This window comes from Symphalangus syndactylus, chromosome 7 (genome assembly GCF_028878055.3).
Source record: "Symphalangus syndactylus isolate Jambi chromosome 7, NHGRI_mSymSyn1-v2.1_pri, whole genome shotgun sequence".
In the NCBI taxonomy this organism is placed as follows: domain Eukaryota; kingdom Metazoa; phylum Chordata; class Mammalia; order Primates; family Hylobatidae; genus Symphalangus; species Symphalangus syndactylus.
In genome coordinates this window covers 100,388,631-100,408,347 of record NC_072429.2, presented here as the reverse complement: position 1 = coordinate 100,408,347, position 19,717 = coordinate 100,388,631, and the positions used below count along the sequence as shown (strand labels likewise).

General features: G+C 43.2%; 1 protein-coding gene across 1 annotated transcript in view; it reads right to left on the bottom strand.

Moving 5' to 3' along the window:
• GRHL2 (grainyhead like transcription factor 2) overlaps positions 1–19,717 on the bottom strand; it is a 175,753-nt gene that overhangs the window by 9,812 nt on the left and 146,224 nt on the right. Inside the window, exons 13-14 of the mRNA XM_055286930.2 lie at positions 16,037–16,131; positions 10,769–10,854 (exon numbers count right to left, since the gene is read on the bottom strand). Coding sequence (XP_055142905.1) covers positions 10,769–10,854; positions 16,037–16,131 — 181 coding nt within the window. The remainder of the gene's footprint in view (positions 1–10,768; positions 10,855–16,036; positions 16,132–19,717) is intronic.

Genomic DNA, 19,717 nt, shown 5'->3' with positions numbered 1-19,717 from the left:
TGACCATACCAATCAAATGCAAACAAGGCAAAAGAGGAGTGACAAGGTATAATTTAAGGTTGACGAGGTTAAGAATGGATATGATATAATGATATGATATATGGATATGAATGGATATGATATATGATATAATGATAAAAAGCACAATTGATGGAGAAGCTACAGCAATCATAAAACTTTATGCATCTGATAACATGGCATTTAAGCAAAAATTATTATAGGTAATTGTTACAGATGTAATAATTTTTGCTTAAATGCTTTGCTATTGCAAAATGAAAATGCAATTATTGTGGGAGACTCACTTGAAAACCTTGAAACAATGCAATTACAGTGAGAGATTTCAATAGACCTTTTTAAGAATTGAACAAATCTAGTAGACGGATAGGTAAAAACAATTGGATAATATAACAACCATTACACTTTATATCATATAATAAAAATATACACACACCTATACACACACAGACACATTTATATATAGATATACACACACAAATATTATAAATATTATATATCCTAAAGAGATTCTCCCATGGATTGGGTAACAAAGATAAGCTACATTGAATCATAATTCAATAAAATTAGAAATAAAAATGTTATAAGTTTGCAGAAATGTTTAACCTCTTTGAAATACTTCTACGTAACCCTGGCTGTATAGCAGCTCACTATCTCTTTAGAATATCAAATTCCTTTAGCGACTGCTTGAGAAGATATTGTATCTGTCTAAACGAACACTAGAAAGTTTCCTCGAACGTCTTAATGTTGTTAATGCTGCTTCCAAATCTGGCGAGACACTCAATAATGTACAGTTGACATAGCTTTCATCACTCCTCCCCCAAAACGCCGTTTTGACGAATTTATGCTTTTTTTCTCTCTTCCTCCCATGCCTGGCATCTGCACTGTTTGTCATGTCTCCTGGTGGCCATACTTGCACATGCAAATTAAAAGGGAATTGCCAAGGGGAGCTGGTTCTGCATCCAGAGTGCTCTGAGTGAAGCTTTGCTGAAGGGATGAAGGAAAAAGGACCCCAGACATAGCCAATTCTCAGGAGTCAGCTCACTACCTTCCCCATTCCCTGGGATCCTAGAACGACCCAGTTAACAGAGCTGGTGACTAGAAAAAATCCTTGAAGGACAAGCTGCTTCCCCATCATTTCTAGAGCTGCCATTTCCTCAGCATGGTTTATCTTAACTTGGGGGTCTACAGATGCCCAAAGAGTATATATATGAACTTGGATGGGGAAAACATTCATCTTTATTTTCACTAACCTCCAACTGGAATGTAGCATTTTCCTTAAGTATGAACATAAAGTAACATTAGCAGTACCTGTGTCTTTTTTAACAATGGAAATCACAGATATTTCATGTCATATTAGAATCCTGCAGATGTTCCAAATTACTGATGACATTCATTCGTCATACTTTGAAATTACAGTAGTTATTAGTCTCACTCATAGATCATATTTAATGCATGAATAAGGAGCACATGTTTCCTATATCATAAGCATGGTTTTTTATTATTTTGAAGATAAATATCAATATAACTAGTTTCCTTTATAATCCTATGTATTTTATTTTATACATCTAAAAACATTATTCTGTAAAGGGTCCATATATTTCACCAGACTGCCAAAGGTATCCATGGCACAAAAAAGTAAGCACCCCGATAAACATTTTTCTGTGTATAAGAGCTTGTTGCATACTCGGAAGTCCTAGAGACTGTTATTTGTACCTAACTACCATTCTGACTTCCTTGCCCTTCAAGAGTTGGTTTTTTTGAAATTTGGTTAGTGTTACTTGGAACTTCTTTTTAAAATAAGATGGAAAAATAAAATAGGGACGTTTTTCCACTCAACATCAACCAGCTTATATCTGTTAGTTCCCCTGTTCCTAAAGAAAAGTGAATCTGATGCTCGGGTTTTCTCTTTTTGGGGGTTTGATTCCCAGCTCCCCAAAGCATGAAAGGGAACACCTCGGCTCACAAATCAACTGATGCAAGTCAGAACTGGGTAAGGCGCATAAAATCTAGGGTAGCAGTAGCACCAGCCGTAGCTGGCACTTATTGAGTCACTGGGTCCCCAGCACACAGGCATGTGGAGCTTTGCATCTATTCACTTGCTTGGTCCTCACATCATGACAATGGAATAAGTGCTTTTGTGAGCTCTGTCTCTCAGATTAGAGAACTGAGGCTTCCAGTCAGTAAGTAACTCACCCAGGATCCCTCAGCTAGTAAGTGGCAGAGACAGAATTTGAAAGGGAACAACCTGGCAGATGGCTTTAGATTCTGAACTGCTAGAGAAAATGGGCATGTGTTGAGATGGTTTGGGGGCAAGTCTCACAGACCCCATCCAGTACAAAGAAGCAACTGGCAAAGGTGAAACCTCTGCCTCCAGGAGGGCAAAGTCCTGCTCTCAGTGCAACTCTCAGCATCAAAGGCAGCTTGCAAATATGCCACCCTGGGACAGTGTTCCCTGCCTCCATGCACGTCAGGGAGATGCGCTTTGCCAAATTCAGAACCCTGGAAAGTGAGACCAGGCAGGATATCATCATGCAGAGGAAGCTGGCCGTCTGTCAGGGGTGGCAGAAAATTCCTTCTGCCCAGGGGCTGGATGAGATCACCCACACAACAATCCTTCCTTCTGTGAATGGAAAACGTGTGGCACATGATCGTTCTGTCGGAACAGGGTGATTCGGAGTGCTTGGGTTTTTTTCTTTGTGTTTTTCTTTCTTTCTTTTTCTTTTCTTTTTTTTTTTTTGGAGACAGTTTCGCTCTGTCGCCTAGGCTAGAGTGCAGTGGCGTGATCTCCGCTCACTGCAAGCTCCACCTCCCGGGTTCATGCCATTCTCCTGCCTCAGCCTCCCAAGTAGCTGGAACTACAAGCACCCGCCACTGCGCCCAGCTAATTTTTTGTATTTTTAGTAGAGACGGGGTTTCACCGTGTTAGCCAGGATGGTCTCGATCTCCTGACCTCGTGATCCACCAGCCTCAGCCTACCAGAGTGCTGGGATTACAGGCGTGAGCCACCGTGCCCGGCCTTTTCTTTGTGTTTTTCAAGTTAATCTCAACTGAGCATGCATTTTTATAAAAAGTGCATGTTATAAAAAGTGCATTATCCATATTTGTAAAAACCCCAAAGACTTCCTTGACACCCAGGACGATTCTAGATCTTGGAGATGTCTCATCAATGTGTTATGGTTGTCTGATGATCTATGATTTTTAGACTTATTTTGTGGAAAGTTCTCTTTGCCCAGAAACCTCATGTATGTGATAGGCAGAAGTTACGGACCAATTCCAATTCAGTCAGCCTTCTCCAGAGGCATACAACAGAACTGCCTGCTCTGGAAGTCAATTACGTTTAATGATTTTTATGTGGAGTTATATGCTGTTCATTCACTGGGGCGCTTAAGATATACATCAAAAAAGCAATGGACTCTTGCTTGTAAATGCTGCCTAGGTGGCCGTGTTTGACATTTCAGGAGAACCAGGTAGGAGTCATGAATCTCCTCCACACATGAATGACACAGTTGGACAAAAAGTTGGTGCTACTAAGGCCATGAGCGACCTTTTTCTTTGTAGACATCAGCTAGCTTCACTGACAGAGAACATCCTTATCCCTTTCTCTAGCCTCTTCGCCTTAGGGTAAACACAATCTGTCTCTCCACCTCATAGCACTCACAGTCATTGCCTCTGTGTGTGTGTGTGTGTGTGTGTGTGTTAGACACATAAAATACACTAACAGACACACACACAGACACATGAACACACACACAGTATATATTAATTTATAATTTCTGTGTGTTACTTTAAGTGCCATGTATACACACTCATTTATCCTCACACCAATCCTATATCCCATTTTATTATCCTCATAATATTATCTCATATTATTATTCTCATTTGAGAAGTGATGACACTGGAGTGTAGAGAGGTTGAGTAACTCGCCCAGCTCAGCTGTCTGACTGCATGGGATCAACACCACACAGACTACTTCTTGCCTGATGGCTTAGTATTGCCTGATCTCTTTAGATGTGGTGAGCTCTGAATGGGAATGTTTATCCTTCTTGTGGTAACTTTTCAGATGTAAATGTCTCCCCAATTGGGCTTAAGTTGCTTGAGGACTTAAGTTGGCTCTATCAATCTGTGGAGCTGTCAGCCCTTTGGAAACCACGCCCTCTGGCTCTCAGTTTCTACATCTGTAAAGTGGTGATGATGCTATTTACCTGCCATGTTCACGGGGATATTATAAAAATCCAATGAAGCAGGGCATGTGAAGATCACACCACCCACAGCACTCAGTCTAGGCGTATACATACAGCAGATGCCCAATTCAGTCAAGAAAACTTATGCTGAAGGTTCTGGGAATACACCACAGAAAAGAAACAGCCCCTGATCTCATGAACTTGACATTCAACTGGGGAAGAGAGAAACAACAAACATGGAACAAATATAACTATGTCAAGTGGTGATAAGTGCTATGAATGACAGAGAGTGATGAAGATGCTATTTACGTAGGTGGGCTGGGAAGGCCCATCTGATAAGGCAACATGTGAGCAGCGGCATGGAGGAAGTGAGCCTTGTCCATATGGAGGAAGGACATTCCTGGCAGAGGGAACAGCAAGTGCAAAGGCCCTGAGGTATGAGTGGGCCTGCTGGCCTTGGGGATTAGCCAGAAGGCACAGTGGCCAGAGATGCTTTATTTGCAAGATTACTCGGTAAAAATCACTAGAAATGCAGAAAAAAAAAGAATTGGAAACTCATCTCACTACCACCATCACCACCACCAAATTCTTTGTCTTTAAGGCAGTTTAAAACCTAATTATAACAATAAAGAAGCCAAATTGAATCATCAAAGTTATGTGGATGGCTTGATTGATGTAATACTAAATATGCAAATGAAAAGAAAAATAGTCTATATTCTCCAAATGATACCAAGTATGGGAATATTTAGTAACATCTGACTGATAGAGAACTCTTTTTTTGTTCTATCTGGGTGTACAGATCTGTAGAGATAATGATTTTCTGGCAGGTGAAATGAAGGTCTGGGGGGTTTAGGACTACTGAATAAGAAGAATAATCCGGAAAAGTGACTCAGCTTGGCATAGATTAAACCATAATTATATTCCTCTTTGTTGTGGTCAAGAGTTCTTTCCAAAACAGTAAGAGGTCAAGGGTAGTACAAACAAAACTATTCTTCATGGTAGGCATTTTTCACATGTTGCAAGGAAGGAAACCAAACATTCAAAAATGGACATAAGACTACACAGTTATGATTTGAACCAAGTCAGTCAAGTTCCCCAGTCTACCCTCTCTTCTCATGCTGCTGCACTTGCATTTATGGCAGTGTCCTGACCTCACTCTTACATGGAGACTTCTTTTTTTTTTTTTAAGATTGGAGTTTCGCTTTTGTTGCCCAGGCTGGAGTGCAATGGTGCGATCTTGGCTCACTGCAACCTCCACCTCCCAGGTTCAAGGGATTCTCCTGCTTCAGCCTCCCGAGTAGCTGGGATTACCAGAACCTGCCACCATGCCCAGCTAATTTTTTGTATTTTTTAGTATCTACAGGGTTTCACCATGTTGGCCAGGCTGGTCTCGAACTCCCGACCTCAGGTGATCTGCCCACCTCGACCTCCCAAAGTGTTGGGATTACAGGTGTGAGCCACCACGCCTGGCCTGGAGACTTCTTTAATGAAGGCAAACTCAAAAATATTATCTCAAGGAAGAATATAATGTCTGCTGAGTATAAGAACAGCCCAATTTTTAAAAAGCAGAACTCCAACCTACCAAGTGGCTTAAATTACAGACTCCAGGAAATCCTTGTAGGCTGTAGGAACACTGTCACCATTGCCAAACTGTTCAAGAAATCTGCCTGATGTGACACCTTCTGACTCAACCCTAAGTTACTCGGAAGGAAGGGTGGCAACACTATTCTATCAAGATGACAAATCCACATTTCATCACCAATTGCCAAAAATTATTTTTTGAAGAAAAAAAAAGAAAACTCTTTTTTTGTTTTTTGGCTGTTTGTTCTCCAGTTCAAACTTCCTTTTACCCCTAAATAACACCTGGCTGAGGATAGGGAGTTGGGTGTTCAGTAGGGGCAATAACAGCAGGTTCTCCAATGGGAAGCAATCCAAATATCCCTAATGTGGAAATAGCTGCATCATCAACATCATTGCCATGATCTGCTCAGCTAATATCTACTGAATATATGTGTTAAACTCATTTAATGCTGTTGATGACTTCATTTTATAGACAAGGAAGTTGAGGCACAATCAACCTTTCAATAATTAGTGCAGGAAGGGAGCAAAACAATGTGAATATTGATATGAAGCAGGTGTTTCTATTTCCAAAACAATTGCAAGACTCACACAAGGCATACTTTTACATTTGGAGTTGTGAATTCTGCTGGCCCTGGAAGACTATGAGTTCCTTTCTCAACAGAGAGCATTTGGTCTTCCCAAGCCCTTGATGAAGGTGGTAGCCTAGACCGAGGCCAATTCCTAAAATCCGCTGGGATGGGGTTATGAAATAATAGACTGTAGGGCCACATCTTGGTTTAAAACTACCTTTGCAGACTGTACAACCAAAAGAGTGTCATAAGGTGACTTATTACCATCCTAAGTGAATAATGCATGTAGGACCTTAGGGCAGAATCAGGCTCTAATACCAGTTCCCAGCCAAAGTACACACCAGCTAGTGGCTCTCACATTAATGGGCTTCAATTCAACCAGGAAGCTTGTTACCAGTGCTGATTCCTGGGCCTACCCCTATAGAATCTGATTCTGAAGATCATGGGTGGGGTTCTGGGATGGCATCTTTTTTTTTTTTTTTTTGAGACGGAGTCTCTCTCGCCCAGTCTGGAGTGTGGTGGCACAATCTCAGCTCATTGCAAACTCCACCTCCCATGTTCAAGTGATTCTCTTGCCTCAGCCTCTTAAGTGGCTGAGACCACAGCGCATGCCAGCACACTCAGCTCATTTTTTGGTAGAGACGGGGTTTCACCACGTTGGCCAGGCTGGTCTTGAGCTCCTGACCTCAAGTGATCCATCCGTGGGATGGCATCTTTGAAAGGTAGCCCAGGTGATTCTGACGGGCCCAGTTAGATAAGCAATGCCCTAGGTGCACAGTAATGAGTAGGGGACTTTGTTTGTGTTTATGAGAAGCCATTTTCAACCAGTGACAGAGTTCAAAGTGACGGCCTGAGGTCAAGCATAATATCTCTTGATTAGTCACGTTTTCTTAAAAGTTAAGGTTTTTCCCTTTTCTACTCACTGAGCATTTTTTCTGTCTATATAACCTTCAGCTGTTAAAAACTATAAGCCCCCTCACAATGATATTATTTTGAAATTAAAAGTCAAAACAAAACATGCAGACCAGGGTCACGTTGCCTTCTTGTCTTGAGACTTTGTTTAATGTGGGGCTTTGGACTGTGGGGCATAAAGATCGTTTCTTGGGAGCAGCTTTTTGCCTCTGGGCTCAGGAGAGAGGACCTCCCCACACAACTTTGGAGTTTCAGATGCAGATACCTGCACCATTTCCATAGCCCTGTGCCGTGCCTCCTCTGAAATTTCAAATTCGTGGGATATTACATAATGGAATCATGAGTAAAAATAACATTCTGCCTTTTGGACAGTAGAAAAGGAGCACTTGAGAAATCCAAAATCTGAGGATTTCTACCCAAACAATGATTTAGTAATAAAGGCTAATTTAACTGTGGACTTGGTATATACCAGAGGCCAGGCAGAGTTTCAGATCTCTGTTGTCTCATTTGTTGTTGTCTCACAACAATCCCACAAGGTAGGTAGTATTATTATTTCCATTTTAACAATGAAGAAGAGGTTAAGAAACTTGTCCAGCTAGCAAGAGGCACAGCCAGAATTTGAACACAGGTTTTCTGAGGCCAAGCCCATATGCTGACCCCTAAGCTATACTGTCTGTATAGTACACACACATACACACACACACACACACATTACCAATATACATTTGTATATACCAATATAGATATACAATATGTCGTATTGTATATATTTATATTATACACATGCATATTACCAATATACGAGGATGCACTGGTGTCACTATGATAAAGTGTCGTGCACTAGTAAGGTCCCGGTCTAAAGAGAACCCACACCCTGAAAGGAAACCCTTTATTACCCCACCCAGGTCCCAGATAAACTTAGTGTACAACTACAGTGAGCGGGAGCCACTGTTCTTGAAGATTCTACCACCTCATTTCACAGCATGCTTACGCCCTCGCTTACACAGAGCCTGCTGTCCTTCGTGGCTGCCCCCAAGTTGCCGGGGCTGCTTTGTCATTCCAGACTGCATCACCCGAGGATCCTGGAGGAACTTCTCTTGCACAGCTTTCCCATTTGCATAACTTAGGAAGCAAGGAGATAGCTTGTGTTGGTGCTTCAATGAAACCTTTTCTTTTTAGACATAAAGGGGAGATGAAATCAGAATTGCCCTAAGACATCTGACCAGAGCCAGCCTAGGGAACCTGACCTCTCTGTGGCTTACAGGGTCAAAGGATACATCCCCACCCCTCACCCTGTACCTTCAGCTAACCAAAGTGAGGCAGGTGTAATGAGCTCCCACTAAAAGGGATCAACAGCCAGATGCTGCTGAGGCGGGGAGGGTAGGCAGAGGTTGCTGAGCTGCTGTTTAGGTGGGAGTGAAGGTGACATTGAGTTCCACTGTGGTCCATTCCAACTCCATCTACAGAACACTTATAGAACTGGTCAGATACCACGGAAGGTAAAGACACCAAGGAAAAAGGAAGGCTCGGAGTGTAATGAATGAATGCAGAAATGGTCTAGATCAGAGGTTCTCACACTTAGCTCATCTCAGAATATCCTCAGGAGCTTACTAAAAATATAGGTTCCTGATTCCCACTTCCTCCCTTCCCTGATCTACCTGCAATTCAGAAGTATCAGAATCTCTAGAGTTGAAGTCAGAGAATATGCATTTAAGCAACTGCTTCCGTGGTTTTCAAATACCACTGTCCTGGTTAAGTCAGTTTTGGTAATACAGTCTTAAGGGCCAGACTGAAGTATGAAATTATCCAACATTGTCCAGAGAGGTCCGAATATTTTATGAGCTTTTCCAGCTTATGAGCTTCCAGCTTAGTCTATCCCCTAGCAATCTTAGACTCATTTTAAAAATCTTGGTTTATTTGAATATATATAGATCATATTTTTGTGGCATTGATTTCTGTTTTTGTTTTTCCTTAATGTGAGGCAGATCCACTAACAACAAACTCCATACTATGGAAAAATCCTATAGAAGAAAAAAGATGACCTAATCCTCCATCAGTGTGTTTCTGGAGGTCCTTGATGCTCCACTCAGAATTGCCTGGGGACTTGTTGATAACAGATCACAGAGGGCAGCGCGATGACATTGGTAACATTCCTACACAGTTTTTAAAAATTTCTGGTGAACAATGAATACTAGATAGATAAATAGATATCACAATTCACCATTTTAACCATCTTAAAGTGTATAATTCAGTGCTGTTTAGTAGATACACAATATTGTACAACCAACACCTCTATCTAATTCCAAAATATTTTCATGCCCCCCCAAAGAAAACCCATTAAGCAGTTGTTCCACCTCCTACCCCTATCCTCTGGCAACCACTAGCTTGCCTTTCGTCTCTATGGATTTGCTTATTCTGAATATGTCCTATAAACTGAATCATACCACATGTGGCTTTTTGAATCTGGCTGAGCAATTCCATGCCTTGGAACATACCCAAAAGAACTGGAAACAAGTATTCAAACAAAACTTGTCCATGAATGCTCATAGTAGCAGTATTCACAATAGCCAAAAGGTAGAAAAATTCCAATGTCCATCAACTGATAGGTGGAAATACAAAATGTGGTATATTTACACAATGGAATACTATTTAATCATAGAAAGAGTGAAGTCCTGATTACTACAACACAAAGGAAGCTCAAAAAAGAGTATCCCAAATGAAAGAAATGATTCCATTTATAGGAACTATCCTGTATAGTTTAACATTTAGCTTCATAACCCAAGATGCTGCTCCAATGTAGCAGTTTTCCAAACCAACCAACAATTTTGAACTGTGCTCCTGGCAGTCCTGTTGTCTCTATCTCTATAACAAAACAAATCTTCTGCAATATAGTTGTATGGGGCAGTAGTTGGGTGGGGGGGCAGTTGGGAGTGGAGGGAGTTAGAGAGTGTATTCAAAGTAGAGTTCTATTGAGGTTATATTCAGGTGAATAACATATAAACAAAATGTAAAATAGCTTCTTGTGAGCCCAAGTTGGGTAATACTAGACAAGACCATGGGTAGGAAGGGAAAAGTCTTACTGCAAATCACTATAATTCTGCATTATTTTTTTTCTTAACAAAGAGATTATATTTTTTTTTGACCACACCATCACAGCCAGTGAAACACTTGTTAATTGTTTTTGTTTTGTATATATTTGGGAGTTAATCATATCTAATTTCGTTTCATACCAAGAGACAAGTGAGAACTCACTTTCACCTTCCTCCACAGCATCTAACTGTGATTAGCCTTAAGCTGACAGGGAATTGGCAGTTTTTCAGTTTCCTTCTCAAGATGCTAATAAGCCTTGACAGTAGCGATATCAATGCCTCCACAAATCTCAGGTTTTTCTTGTTCTGTATAAAGCTCATTCTGAAGCCATCTCGGTGGCTGCACGTTAGTACATGGATTCCAGAGGAGAGAGAACACAGCAGGTTTCCTGGAGGCTGAAAGGAGTATATGGCTTACCGCTTCCATCAGGCCCTTCACTGTGGGAGACTTCAACATCAATGCATCGAACACATCGTCAGTCTCCTTCCTCACGTACAAGAGCACTGGAAGAGAAGGCAAGAGAGCCACGTGACCGAGGGGCTGCACAATTCCACAGCTGCTCCAGGGGACTGTTTCCTGTCACACAGGTGTTAGAGGGTGGCACCTCCTGTGAAGCCTCGGAACCCTGGTCCAGATAACATTTAACAAGGATGACTGAGACATCTCCATAAACAACCTGTGGCTAGGGACTGTTAAGGAGTGATCAGATGAGATAAACCGACAACCTGGCCATAAGATGCTTTGACACAAATGTTCCCATTGGAATTTCTCCTGAGGGGTGCATCACATCTTTTTTTGCAACCTCTTTTCCTCTGTGTTATTTGTTCCTTTGACAAATATTACTGAATGCCCACCTGGGCCATAGGCTGTGTGTGCTAGGAGTTGGGGTTGTGGCAGTGTTAGATAAATCACAGGCCCTGTCCTTAAGGTTTTTGCAGTCAATTTAGAGAAGCAGGCGTTCCTCAAATAAGCACACAACTAGACACAGGGTTATGGAGGAAAATGGCAGGAAACAGTGCTTATAGGGGCCTGGCTGTGACCCGGAGGGGTTGGGGGAAGTTCCTGGAAGGGTCCCTTGAAGGAGAGATCCAAGTTGTGAATTGTGTGTGCATGAATGCAGGCAAGTGATGAGGTGGGGGCAGTGGGGAGAAAGGGAGAAGAGGGAGAGCAAACTCCAGGCAGATAACCAACATGTGCACAGGCCTGGGAGGGAGATGCGGCACTGTCGGAGACAAGGGGAGGAACAGGCTTAGGATGTGGAGTCCCATGGGGCTGGGTTTGACCCCAGAGTGCAACCCCTGCTGTGGGCCTTGGTCATTTAAACTCTCCAAGCCTTGGTCTTCTCTGCGAAACATGGATAATAACATCTGCCTCGCAGAGCTACTGTGAGGGTTAAATGAAATAAAAGCCATGTGGCACACTTAGCCCAGGGCCTGCACACAGCAAGCACCCATCCTCGATCAGTGGGGGAAACAGTTGTCATGGTTCTAGTGCCCTCAGTGAAGTGGAGTATAGCTTTTCTATTTATTTCTCTGCAAAATAACATTCTGAATTTCAGAACGTAGAGAGTAGGAAAGATGATAGAGAAGTCTTGGCTATCTTTAAAGATGTGAGCACTGAGGCTCAGAGAGGCTGAGACACTCCCCCAGGGTCCCACAGACATGACAGCTGCTGGCTGATGTTCCTTCTGCCACCGTTGCCCTTTCTGCCTGTCCCCATCCTTACAGCAGTTGTGTTGCAGCTTAGCTCCCAGAATAAACTTGGAACTGTCATTCAGAGGCCACCCTCATCCCCATTGAGTGGTCTCCCTCCTCCCAGTGATGTGGCCTCTGATTCTTCCTTCAGAGGGAAGGAAGAAGGTTAAGGCTGAAGCCCCATGGCCATCTAGGGAAAATGCACAGGTCAAAAAACCCTGCCAACTCTGGGTACCAGTGACACTCAGATACCAACAGAGCCATCAACCAGAAGAACAAAGTTGAAGCTAGAAAATGAAATCAGCTCTCATGCAAACTCCTACCCCTCCTCCCCTCCTCCCAATCCCAGGGGGACTTCATTAAAGCTGGTTGCTTCACAAAGGCCAAGTCTACACGAGTGCATGTGGCTTCTGCCTGCATTTCCTTTCTGCAGCCAGTGGATGTTCAGTTAGTGTATGAAAAAAAAAAAAAAAGAAAAAGAAAAAGAAAATAATGAATAAGTATTGCCGAGTCTCTTCTTTTTACCAAATATAAAAGTAAAACACCAATTAAATAAATAGAATGTGTCTCCAAAGATTTCCAAATTAAGTTCTTTGGAAGGAATATTTTATGGCCTTCATTTCAGCTAAAATAATCTAATGACCTAACGGCTATTATAAGAGGACTCAATGTTAGCAGTACAAGGAAAAATAATTAGAATACAGGACCTTAGTTACAACCAGATAAGGAAAATTCAAGTCAAGGAAAAAAGCCATTGATTGCTGCTGCAGATAAACAGTCTATAACTCTCTCTGCAGCCCCCAACAGGAAAAAAAAAAGTAATTTCCAGCAGGCTGACCCCCAAACTATATTCTTTTTCTTTGAGACAGAGTCTCGCTGTCACCCAGGCTGGAGTGCAGTGGCGTGATCTCAGCTCACTGCAACCTCTGCCTCCCAGTCAAGTGAGTCTCATGCCTCAGCCTCCTGAGTAGCTGGGATTACAGCATGTGCCACCACACCCGACTAAGTTTTTGTATTTTTAGTAGAGAGGCGGTTTCACCATGTTGGCCAGGCTGGTCTCGAACTCCTGGCCTCAAGTGATCCACCCGCCTCAGCCTCCCTAAGTGCTGGGATTATAGGCATGAGCCACCATGCCTGGTCCCCCAAACCATTTTCTATTATGAGTACTGCTTCCACTGGATTTACAAATCTCTTCTTTTGAAATAGTGGTCTTTGAAATGATATGGCTGCTCTTCTTGCTTCAGGTGTGGCTGGCAAGTGTTAACGGGAGCCATGTTGATGGGCCTCGGAGTGGCACCAGGCAGGGCAGCTCCACCGTTCCCCTGCTGGGCCTGTTGACAGCAACTCGCAAGGTGTGCTGGGCTCACAGTCCACCCCCACAGCTTTCCCAGGGAGCCAGCTTTCATTACTCTGTCTGTGGCAGAGCAACTGAAGTAATCACTCTGCTGATAGTCGCAAGAACAACCATCATGCATCCTAGACATTGCGCAGCCAAAGGCAGGCAGCCACATGGGCAGCCCCCAAGGGACTCCCACCCAGCCACCTTGCCACAAAAGCAAAAACCAATAATCATGGCATTGGTAATAATTATGTCCATTCTCTCTCGGAGAACTTCTAACAAATAAACAAATAGGCAAAGTCATTGAACCTCATTCCCCTACTTGTCAAAGACCAGCTCAGTGGATGCTCCGAGCAAGGGGCCCAGTAATCCCACTGACCTTTTCCAAAGAAAAATCACTCCCGAGGAAAGTGCCCTTTATTGCTGGAAGGTTACAGTGCCCTCATGTGTCTATGATTCAGATGTTTCAAAGGCCACAGCCCAGTACAATTTCTAGTGGCAATTTTTGTGCTGGTTTCACAATCTCAAAATAATCTGAAAAACAGTCTTTAGATTAACCTCCAAGCACTCTGTATGAAGGCTAGCCATAATTAGTTTTGCCTGTGTGATTCTGTGATTCCTGATTTCTATGTTACTGCCGTGACTCTAGAAAAGCTATCCAAGAATGAAGTTCAAATGTACTGGAATATTTGATGGTGAGTTTGTGAAATCAGAAATTTTTTTAAAGGTTTGGCTGGGCGTGGTGGCTAACACCTGTAATCCCAGCACTTTGGAAGGCTGAGGGGGGCAGATCGCTTGAGCTCAGGAGTTCGAGACCAGCCTGGACAACATAGTGAAACCCCATCTCTACCAAAAAATTAGCCAGGCATGGTGGCATGTGCCTGTGGTCCCAGCTACTCAGGAGGCTGAGGTGGGAGGATCACCTGAGCATGGCAGGCGGAGGCTGCAGTGAGCTGAAATCATGCCACCGCACTCCAGCCTGGGTGACAATGAGACTCTGTCTCCAAAAAGAAAATTTTTTTAAAGAAATTTTTGTAAACATTTAAATGTTTCTAATGTAGCATTTATGCATTTATGCTGTTTCCATTCTGAAGCACTAATTACTTATCCACAGTTATGATAATATCACTTAACTAGTTACTAATAATAAAACCAACAGTTACAACAGTGAACACGGAGTGCTGCCTATGTAGGAGGTGCCTGCCTGAAGCATCTCCCAGGTATTAACTCCTCAGTCCTCACACAGCTCTATGAGATAGACACTCCTGCCATCTTTTTACAGATGAGGACGCAGAGGAGCAGAAGTGTGAGGAAGCTCTTCAAGGTCACATAACTGCAGGTGGCTGTGGCAGGCTACAGAGGGGTTCTCTTGACCACAGTGCAAATCCCATTACAACAAACAGGAAAAAAATAAAATTTCTCAATAACAAAGTACTCAAGCCTATGCAGATGGTGGGCATATTTAACATGGTGAACTGACTCATTAAAAGTCCGTACAGCACTTCAGGAGGCCAAGGCGGGTGGATCACGAGGTCAAGAGATCGAGACCATCCTGGCCAACATGGTGAAACCTTGTCTCTACTAAAAATACAAAAATTAGCTGGGCGTGGTGACACACTCCTATAGCCCCAGCTACTTGGGAGACTGAGGCAGGAGAATCGCTTGAACCCAGGAGGTGGAGGCTGCAGTGAGCTGAGATCACACCACTGCACTCTAGCCTGGCAACAGAGCAAGACTTTGTCAAAAAAAAAAAAAAAAAAATCTGTACTGCTGGTAGACTGAGGCAGGAGGATAGCTTGAGCTCAGGAGTTTGAGACTTGGGCAACATATTGAGACCTTGTCTCTACAAAACATTGGACAGATTAGCCAGACACGGTGGTGCATACCTGTAGTCCCAGCTGCTCAGGAGGCTGAGGTGGGAGGATAGCTGAAAGCCATCAGGTAGACGCTGCAGTGAGCCCTGATTGTGCTACTGCACTACCTCCCGGGTGACACAGCAAGACCCTGTCTCAAAACAACAAAAAAAAATCCAGTACTGGCTAGGTCTTGGGTCTCTAGAAGCCTCAGTGTTGGCTGCAGTAGGATACTGAGGGGAATGTGCACCCACACACGTTCCTCTTACTCCAAGGAAGGGCATGGAATGGTGTATGGCACTGACATGTTGGGCAAGACATGGACACAGTCAAACTTTGTTTCTTACCCTCTTGGTGAAGCAGAATAAGACCCTTGACTGGGAGAAAATGAGGAAGTGGTGATGCCACAGAAACCTGAGGCTCATTTATTTGGATGAGATGAATCGTTTGCATGTATCGAATGCGGCTCAATCACTAGTTCTTATGAGGTATGATTGTCACACACACACAGCAAGAGTTTCATTCTTAACCTTGTACCTTGCTGCTGGATGAGTCTGTTTATTCATTACATTCTCCCAAGACAAAGGAAAGAACCAGCACCCAGGAATAACAAACGTTTTTTAAGGTGTTGAAAGGACAGAGTTTAAAGCAAAGGAGAAGACTGTGGACTTCCTGTGTGAAGAGAAAGTCACCAGGCTGGCACAGAGCGATGGGGGCCTGGGCAAGAGGGCTGCAAGCTCTTCTTGGGAGAGACACCCCACGTCCCTTCTGGGAGGGCATGCCCCAGCAGGAGAGATACCTCGCTTTGTCCCTTCTTCTTTCATCTGCTTTGAAGGCACTGGACCAAACTCCTCTTCCATGGGCCTGAACATCCGTTTAACAAGGACACTGCCACTAGAAAAGATAAGCAGAAATCCTTAAGTAAAACCGGCAAGGTGTCAAAACACACGTTCATGTACACGTCAGTTTCTATCTTTTCCTTTGCTTATACCATCCCTATGCTCCGTAACTGGATCCACTCACCAACCTCCTTCTTTCCCTTGCGGGTCCCAAGCAATCCCTGTCTGAAGCAGCACACACACCAGTATCTTTAGGGCATGAACCTAACACGTGCTTCCCACTGTGGAATATGGGTCCACAAAGGTGAGACTTCAAAAGTAGGTTTTACCCACTCCGTCCTACACCTATCCCTTCTTTCTGCTCAAGATTGGGGCTGAGGGGAAGTAAATCCTTGGTGTCCGTATGGCGTCCAAGTCACATCAGCCCCTCCCAACCAGCTGAGGCCTGGGTGGCCTGCCCCCTTTTGCCAGCCCCCTTAGGGGAACAGCAGAGAAATCTGGAAATGCTGTGAGCCTGACACAAGTTCTGTGATGTGGCTTTCCTGCCATTCTACCTCTCCCTCTAGCTGCAGCAGATGAGACTGCAGTGGTGGAAGTTCCTTAGACACCCAGACCTTGGCTGCCCAGGCCTTTGCTCCTTCTCGGGAGAGGTTTGCAGTCCCCTTTCCCAGAAGCCTGTGGTGCTGAGGCCTTGCATGTCCCCAGCTCGGCCGGTTCTGATGTTTCTGAATTTCCTCCCAGAGTCGCTGTCCTTCCTTAGTCTCCCGGGTACCCTAAGCAAGAGGAGGATTTTTTTTTTTTTTTTTGAGAGAAACAGAAACTAAGAGGATGGAAGTCATTGACACTGAGAAAATGTCCCCGAATGGAATCTTACGTTTTTCAAACCTTCAAGGGAACAGATGCAGGTTTTTAGAAATTTTTAGTGTCTCTGAAGATTCCTGGGACCCGGTGCTGATCACAATCCCAAAAGACACAATCCCAGATGCCATGATCCTGAAGGTTGAAATCCCAAAAATATGACGTGAGGGATTTTAGACTTCAGGGCTTTTGATCTTTTGAGATTTCAATATTCAGGATTAAGGCCCAAGCCTCCAGGACCAGGCACGTGAAGAAATGCCAGATGGGTAGCTCAGCAGAACTGTTAAGACAGGAATTCTGAGACCACATTACCTTGGTTTAAATCCCTTGCCCTACAATTTGCTATAGGAGCCTGGACCAGTTCCTCAACTTTCTTGGGCCTCAGTCTCTTATATTTAAAAGGAGGCTGTTAAGAAAATTGTATCCCATTTCAGTGATGACAAAAGGTGCAATGCGTTAAGTGTCAAATGCAGGGCAATGCAACTAATATGTGAAACAGGCTGTTCAGAGAAGCACCTTTGAGGGAGCAACCTCATGATAAAGCTATTCAAAAACCCCGAGATAATGAGGAAGGGTATGAGAAATGCTCTTCAGTGTCAGCATCCTCTTGATTTGTTTCCTAGTAAGTCAAACTATGGAAACAACTAGAGAAAAAACTTAAAACCCAGATCCCAGCTGAAGGTGGTAACTTATTAAAGTTTTTAGGGCAGTGTTCCCTCCGCCTTCCTCTTACTACCTTGTCATAAAAGCAGGTCATGTTACTGTGTCACGTCTTGGAACTGAAGTGACCATGGCCTCAGGGCTAGAAGATTAAAAAACCCATTCACAGCAGTCAGTGACTAGTAGGTTAATAATGGGTAAATAGCCCGAAATATCACCAGACACTCCATCATGCTGTGCGAGGGTTCCTAAGCTAGTGACGTTCTTTTTCACCAAGCAAGATTTATTTATATTTTTCCAGTTCTGCTGACTTTTGATAGCACCCTGTTCTGAACCATGACAAACACTGCCATTAAAATAACATCTTGGATGAACCACATTTCTTTTGGGAGTTCAAAAATGCTTTTTCACACTTTCAAATCTATAAACTCAGTAGGAGTGAATAAGTTTATGTGGCTCAAATTCAACCGTTTCATTTGTTTTCAAAGCAAGGCAAGAAAAGAAGGGCAGATATGACTGCCCCATTTGACAGATGAAGAAAGCAAATTTCAGGTGTCCTGGTGCCCAGTCCAATTGCAGCCCGCCCCCTGTCGCTGTGGATTCCACATCCATAGCTTCAACCAACCACAATAAAAAAATTCAGGAAAAATTTGCATCTGTACTGGACATGTACAGACTTTTTTTCCCTTATCATTAGTCCCAAAGCAATATAGTATATCAATTACTTACACAGAATTTGCATAGGAGTAGGTATTATAAATAATCTAGAGATGATTTAACGGAGGATGTGTGTCAGTTATAGATGAATACTATGCCATTTTATAAAAGAAACTCTTCAGTCTGTAAATTTTGGTATCCGTGGGAGGTCCTGAGGCCAATCTTCCACAGATACTGAGGGATAAATGTACTGCAAAAGGACTGGAGGGCAAGAAAAGGGTGCTTTCTCTGACATCAATTTCCATCTCCCTGGCACAATGTGGTGGTTATTATGTAGAATGATTCTAGGCCCGGCAGCACATTCAGCCATTACCTTGTAGGATCAACTCAGGGAAATCAAGTTCCTGAGGTATAAAGGCGGTGTTAAGTTTCATCAGAAAAACAGTGGGAAGGTATCAGGTCTGAACCACAGATCTCTGGCCATACCTGTAAAAGGCAATGTTGCAGCCTACCTGCCAGGGTCAACTTCACTAGGCATTGTTTGCCTACTGAGGAGGTGCTCAAGAAGAGGAAAGAATGGGGTTGCAGGCACCACGGAGATGTAGTTTGCCCATTTCTCAACTCTGCTTGTGGCCTATGTATGCTGTTACCATGAATGCCCTACCTAAATGGAAGTCCCTTGCCCATGTTATCCTCAGAAAAGAGGTCATCTTATATTCAAATCTGCAGTCTTTCACATTATGAAGTAGGGTCTGAATCCATTTATTTTCAACGAATTACTCTTTGGGGAAGAACTTAGCCCAAAATGATTTTAATCAATGCTAGTTTAAGACGTTTAATATAAATCATTTGAGAGAATCAGTAAAAAACCGAAAACAAACAAAAAACACACAACATAGATTTAGTAACTATTACTGAATTATGAGCTCAAAGTTGCAAGTCATAACTAGGTCAGTAGGCCCCAGAGGAATCATTTTCAAAGGTAATACAGATATTTCTGTTTCCTGCTAAAATGTTATAGCTTGTGGCAGACCAATGTTCCAGCCAAGAAGACTTGAAAAACCATTGAAGAGATTATACATGGTGGTTCCAAGGGAGATAATGGTATGTGGTGTGCCTTTAAGAAGCATGGGAGAAAATAAATTCTTGGAGAGAGTTGAGGTCTGAGCATCCCAAGCAGCTTAGAAATGGTACAATCTTGAAGAGAAACCACTGACCTCTGAACACATGATCACCCAACCTTACCAAGGATCCTAGTGCCCCAAATGCAGTGTAGAAGCCACAAAGCTGCTTGACTTGAAGGGACCTTGCTGCAAGCTAGAAAAAGAGGACCTCAGTGGGGCCCACTGGAGACAGAGGATCAGGGCAAGAGGGGTTTCCAAGAAACCAGAGGCCAGAAGTACATGAAGACCAGATCTCCAGAAATAATGGAAATAGAATTTATCATCATGCATGCTATTTGCATA